The sequence below is a fragment of the Musa acuminata genome, chromosome BXJ1-9 (assembly GCF_036884655.1).
Source record: "Musa acuminata AAA Group cultivar baxijiao chromosome BXJ1-9, Cavendish_Baxijiao_AAA, whole genome shotgun sequence".
Classification (NCBI taxonomy): Eukaryota; Viridiplantae; Streptophyta; class Magnoliopsida; order Zingiberales; family Musaceae; genus Musa; species Musa acuminata.
The window spans coordinates 12,847,823-12,854,289 of record NC_088335.1 but is presented as its reverse complement, the minus strand read 5'-3'; the positions used below and the strand labels follow the sequence as shown (position 1 = coordinate 12,854,289).

Here is a 6,467-nt window from a genome sequence, read left to right as displayed (position 1 = left end):
GTGCATGCATGGGGTCAATATACATCACAATAAGTGTTCTTTAAATGTCGTCATGCACAAGAGTTGGTAGTACGGATGCCTATAAACTTCTCCTAACATGACAACAAATGATTCATAAACATACTCAGAGTGTGCCCATATTTTTATAGTACAAAATATTAATTGATTATTCCTAACCTAAGAAGCTGATGATGTACTCCTACTACTCATTGAGTTCCGGATAAACCGTAAAACCAATTTAACTTGCATCGAGAGGCTTCAAAGATCTGCATCTGAACATTGCTTTCTGACAGCTCCTCTTTCCTTGCCTTTGCAGACACTCCACAGCAACGACTGCCCCACTCACAGAACTCGGAAGAACTCTCTACATTGCCACCATATATATCATCACACATCTTTGCCGACTTCCTTGACCTCAAATGTCCGCAACACTAGCTACCCATTTCTTACTTGCATCAAGCCTCGAGAAAGAAGCTAATCGATCACCTACTTCCGAGAGTCTAAATCTTCATCCTGCCTTCAAAGCTCAATCTGAATGCAACTGTGTTAGCACCACCAAGACTCTATAAAGATGGACTGTATATATAAAGAAGCTAAACAGCTAGTAAGAGCCATCCAACGATTGAAGGGGGTCAACCCAGACAACGTCAACATCCTAACCCTACCATGAACCGTGCTTGCACATGGCGGAGTACCAAACCAATGCACTTGACCTTAGACAACATCCATCCAATGCTTCCTGCGACGACTTCTCCTCCGGTGATCATTCCTTTCACAGTAAAATTAAATGTGTTCTACCTGCAAGCACAGATAACATCATCCATCGTGTTACATACGTAAAATGAATGTACCGATCTCGATGTAATCCTGCAAACTGGTGTCTTACGTATTAGTAGTACATTGTAGGTCAAGTTTGTATGGCATCTGGTATACGTAAGTTAGATGGTCCTGTGCGTGACATAGTGTAACCCCTTTAGAGGTTCTTCCACTTGCTGCATGGGGAATTAAAGATGGAAGAGTTGATCGAGACTGTTACTTATCTGATCCAAAGGGCATCTTGAAGAACTGGAGTAGTGATGTGGAAGATGATGACAAGGTTTCAAATAAGATGGGGCAGTTTGGTGGGGGACTGCATGCATACTTCTTTGACATGCAGCTTATGTGGACTTCAGACAGCAGTGATCAGAAGATAAAGTTCTCAATGATTCTTCTTTCTTCCTATCCTGATTCTGATGGATGGAGAGAGGCAGGTCCTCAATGATTAGGTTTATGTATCTTTTTCCTTCTGTTGAACCATGTATGATATAAGAATATCCAATAATTTGAGAGGATAACATGCTTCAGATGATGTTACGCCGGGATACTACTGCCTACGTTCAAAGGCTAACATAAATCTACTGATACCAGCTACTCAAGCTGATGTGATAAGCAAGACTAGTGTTACACTCTCTGATGATTCATCAAAGAAAAGTGACAGTACCATTATTCAAGCTGAAGAACAACTGAATCAACTTGGGGTTGATGCAGAATTTAGTTCACTGAATGGCATCTCAAATCTTGAGAACACAGACTATGTCGATCAAAGTTTGGTTGAGGTGGATAGCAGCCTCAAAGAACACTCTGCATCTGTGTCTCCACTGCATGAACCACTCATTATATATCCTGAATGTTTCGAGCTGATCGATAACGGGAGAATACTAAGAACCCTCCTTTATTGAGCTGTGAGAAAGATGCTCTCAAGGGATTGAGGAGGAGGGTTGTGGAGTTTGAGAGTAAGGGAGAGGTTCTTCCACTTGGTGGATGGGGAATTAAAGATGTCAGAATTGATAGAGACACTGTTGCTTGTTCGATCCAAAAGGCATCTTGGAAGAACCGTAGTATGATGACAAGGTTTCAAATGAAATGGGGAAGTCTGGTGTGGACTACATGCTTTTGTGACATGTATGTTGCGGAAGTAATTGAAGGAATCGCGGCGTTTTCAAGGTATTACAACTCATTTGGTCTTCACACGGATGTGATCAGAATATAAAGTTGTAAGAGGTTTATGGGCCAATAGAGAGAAGTTTTTTCTTGGATGATCAAGTCTCTTTTTTTCTTCTTTTTTCTAATGAACCATTCATAATATAAGAATATGCAATCATTTGCTAGAATATAATGAGTTAGATACCATGCATATTTAGAAAAATTGATAATGATGGAGAGATATATTGGAAATGAGTCAGACTAATCATCAGATTATCATATATTGAGTTAGAAATCAATTCAATTCAAAAACTTAAACTATTAGATTGCAGGTTAGACTCAAATATAATATCATGTGGTAGACTTAAATATATATCATCTGACTTTTTTGATATTTATCAATATAAGAAGGCTATCCTCTTTGCCCTTTTTCTAGGTTTCTAACATTCTAACATTCTCCTCTTGTAGCTCAATTATCCCCTCTTACTCACAAGGGTAAGTGGTGTCATTAATTTTACGATGATCAGGTTACCACTTATAGTGGGTTTAATTGGAGAAAATATTCTAAGATATGGGTGAAATACGATTTTGACGAAATAATTTTTTTAGACTATTGTCCACGTAGTCTAATCATTGACCAGGACCCGACTTTTCCATTGCTAACTATGTTGATACATGTAGAGTCGTGATTAGGATGAATATTTCACCTATCACTTTATTATAATAGAATAATAATAAAAAAAGGTATATTAGAGTTCCTGGATAGACCTCTAATTTAAAAAAAAAAACTAATCTAACATATTGTAACCCTAATAAAAACACAGTCATCGAGTATTAAATAGTTCCAATCCTCATCAATAATAATTAATACTTTTTTCATAAGTTTGAAGGTTTTGTAACTTTATTCTAAATTTGTATTAGAGTTTGAGTGATTCTAAACGAAAATTAAGAAAGTTTTAAGACAAAAAAATTATTATTGACTCTAAAATTTTGATCTATATATTTTGAGAAAACCTGCTATGGTTGTGTTCAATTATTATTGAACAATGACAATAGAAAATGATGATGTATCATCCATCACTTTATTGTTATGCTTAATTATTTTGTCTCTCTAGTTGATACTAGTAGGCACTGGCAGACCGGTCTTTGGTGGACCAAATCCATGGCCCAAACCTTTGTGTTCTAAACAATGTGGGCTCAATAATGGCATTATATATATATATATATATATATATATATATATATATATATATATATATATATATATATATATATATATATATATATATATATATATATATATATAATTTGAGTTTTCTTATTAATGGAGGAATATGATATGGTTCACTAATTAACTACTATAATTAATTAGTTCGGAGATAACCTAAGGCTGTCATAAATTATGCTTGGAGATTAATGCATCTCAAAGAACTTAGGTTAAGTCGTTGGTAAACTCTTCTATAAATAACATGACTCTCTTTATCTGTTTGTAATGTGAGTCAATACTTGGGTGCTACATTTACAATTAGAATAATAGGAACCACACATAAATAATCATTTGTTATTAATTAAGATATTAAATGTATTATTGTACAAGTAATTGGTCTAAGATTTGATTGATATGTGAACATCTTCTTAAGAAAATTATCTTTTTATTTTTAATAAAAATTATAAAACATGAACCTTAAGTAAATAATAATTTAGACCAATAAGATTGGTGAAATGCTGCAATAGCATTATCACAAACAGCCTTAAGGCACAGAAAAACCAAAAAACAAAAAAAACAAAAAAAATTAAATAAAATTTAAAAAAAAAGGCCCTTTGTGTTTAACAGCTCCTTCCCTTCTTGGCCTTCCTATGTGTACCATTTCGAGCTATCCTCTTCCCAACTTCCTTCTCCATGGACTTGAGAGGAACTTAGCATGCATAGACTGGCACAGGCGGCTCAAACGTAGGACGGCGGCCTCGGGAGATTGACGACGTCGCCACAGATCAGCGCCTTTTCCGGCATGTTGTACTCGTCCCTCAAGGACCTCGCCGGCGACAACACGCTGATGTAGAGCTGCTGCCCCAAGTAACGCCTCTCCCAGTGCTCCGACCGCAGGTTCCACATGCCGGCGTTGTCGAACGTCAGCATGATCGCCGACCACGACCGCTGGTACACCTGGATCGTGTGCCGGCTCACCGTGTCGAGAAGGTTGTAGGTTTTCCGGCTCTGCGGCGTCCACTTCCCGTGTCCCATTCTGCAACAACAGCATCAGTTGTGTCTGTGTGTTTGTTTGTGTGTGTTGGGTGGCGCAAGTACTGATCTGTAGCTCACCCGACGGGGAAGAAGGAGTAGCCGTCTAAATGGTAGGCTTGCATGCTCCGCTCGGGGTTCTCGAAGATGATCTCGATGAAGTTCCGGAAGGTGGCGTTCATGACGTTGGGCGCAATCTTGATGGGGGCGGTGGAGGCGGGCGGGTCGTCGCCGATGATGTTGTACTTGAACACCTTGTCGGCGATGCCGAAGTACTCGGCGAGCTTGAGCGGCGTGGCAGTGTCCTGGTGCGACACGGCGTTGAGCGCGTAGCGCCGCTTCCCGTTGACGTGCCCCACCGAGTTGACGAGCTTGATAGTGCGAGTGATGTCGATGCTGCCGTAGTGGTAGGAGCCCTGCGGGTTGGGGCGGGCGGCACTGGCGGTGAGGTTCCACCGGAAGGACCGCCACTGGTTGAACGACCAGGCCCAGCCGACGGGCGCCGCGGGAAGGTCCTGCGACGGCGGAGTGTTGGAGCCGGCGTACCGGATCAGGCCGGACGCCGTCAGCGTGTACTTGGTGAAGCGGGAGGAGGCGACCATGTAGTAGTCCTTGGGCGCCTGGGTAGCCTCGACGAGCGCAGAGAGGCACTGCCCGACGTGGATGTCGAGGGATTCGTACACGTTCTGCATGGTGTGGGAGCCGTCCATCTCGACGAGCTTCATGGAGTGGGACTGCATGCGGAAGTTGAGCGTCACCTTCATGCCGACGTTGCAGATGCGGTAGCGGTAGGTCTTGCCGGCCTCCATGGTGAAGAGCGGGGGATCGTCCTTGCCGGCAGAGTCCTTGCCGGAGCGGCCGTTGATGAGGACGCCAGCGGGGCGACCGATGGTGCGGCCGGAGTCGAGGAGCTTGGTGAGGATCTTGTGGCTCTTGGTGTACCAGTCGCCGATGAGGACGGTGTAGTCGTCGGCGGGGTCAGCGAAGGGGACGGGGATGAGGAGGCGGCTATTGACGCGGAGGCCGCCGAAGCCGCCGGCGGCCCGATGCATGCCCAGGCTGGGGAAGTAGACGAAGCTGCCGATCTGGTCCTTCACCTGGAAGTGGTAGGTGTAGTTTTGACCCGGCGGGACGGGGCAGTTGCTGCCCGCCGTGCCGTCCTGCCACGAGTTCTTCCTCTGCTGGATCCCATTCCTGCCATGCATATATAGGATACAACTGAGAAGAAGAAGAAGAATACCTCACCGACAAAGAAGTAGATATATGTCACATAATCCTTGGATTAGTCACAGTGACAAATTTTATTATATGATGTTAAAGCAGTACTTCACACACAAACACAAAACAAAAAGAACAATTCATGCATCAACACAAAATAAATGCTATCAACCCTCCTCAGTGGTTACATTTTTTCTCCTTTATGATACAAGATGAGGAATATGATGTTGTTCTCTTGTTCCAATATCAACAATATAAGATGTACTATAAGCAATATATTATTGCATCAGAAGAACAGTACATAGTAGTTTACGGGACCTGTATTCTCCGACCTATGTACATACAAATCAAAGCATGAAAAGGAAGTAGGGGACGAACCAGGTGAAGAGGAAGGGCTCATCCAGGTTGTTGAAGACGTTGACGACGATGTTGTTGTTGGTGGTGGAGTTGATATTGGGGCCGGGGAACTCTCCGTTGATGAGAATGGCCTGCTGAGGGATGCCCAGGGGGGAGATGGTGCCGTAGGTGACTTTCCACGTGAAGTAGATGTAGGGATCCTCGGCGCCGACGGCCGTGAGGCCGAGGAACGCGATGAACACCAGGAGCGGCGCCAGCAGCAGAGCCTCCCCCTCCTCCCTTCCTCTCCTCATGCTTCGAGAGAGCAGCGACGACAACCAATTCCGAGTCCTTCGTGGACGATCTGGTGGAGAAGATAACTCGTCTTCGGAACTCCGATGGAAGCCTCGGCGAGGGTGGGATTTATAGAGGCAGCAGCTGAGCGAAGGGCTTCCTGCGAACGCCCGTTCAACGGCTTAGTCTCCTTCACTCGTTCTCCGCGCTTGCCGTGTGGGAGAGGAGGAGGAGCGCGACAAGGGCGGGGAGAGATGGATTAGTGTCTTTCTTTAGGCATCGGTGGATCCGTGTTCTCACCGTGTCTGTACGAGAGAGAGAGAAGAGAGATAAGACAGTTACTGCTGGGTTCGAAATAAAGAGAGTTACAATTGGATAATTAATGAGTTATATGAAGTGCTCAAATCACCGAGTAAAT

The 6,467-nt window shown here is 43.5% G+C and overlaps 1 protein-coding gene across 1 annotated transcript; it reads right to left on the bottom strand.

Moving 5' to 3' along the window:
* Positions 1-3,310: 3,310 nt before the first annotated feature.
* LOC135593301 (L-ascorbate oxidase homolog) lies at positions 3,311-6,281 on the bottom strand. Its single transcript, XM_065083222.1, has 3 exons — positions 5,798-6,281; positions 4,283-5,395; positions 3,311-4,205 (listed from the first exon to the last, which is right to left on the bottom strand). The coding sequence occupies exons 1-3, from the start codon at positions 6,067-6,069 to the stop codon at positions 3,908-3,910; spliced, it is 1,683 nt and encodes a 560-aa protein (XP_064939294.1). The 5' UTR covers positions 6,070-6,281; the 3' UTR covers positions 3,311-3,907.
* Positions 6,282-6,467: the final 186 nt, after the last annotated feature.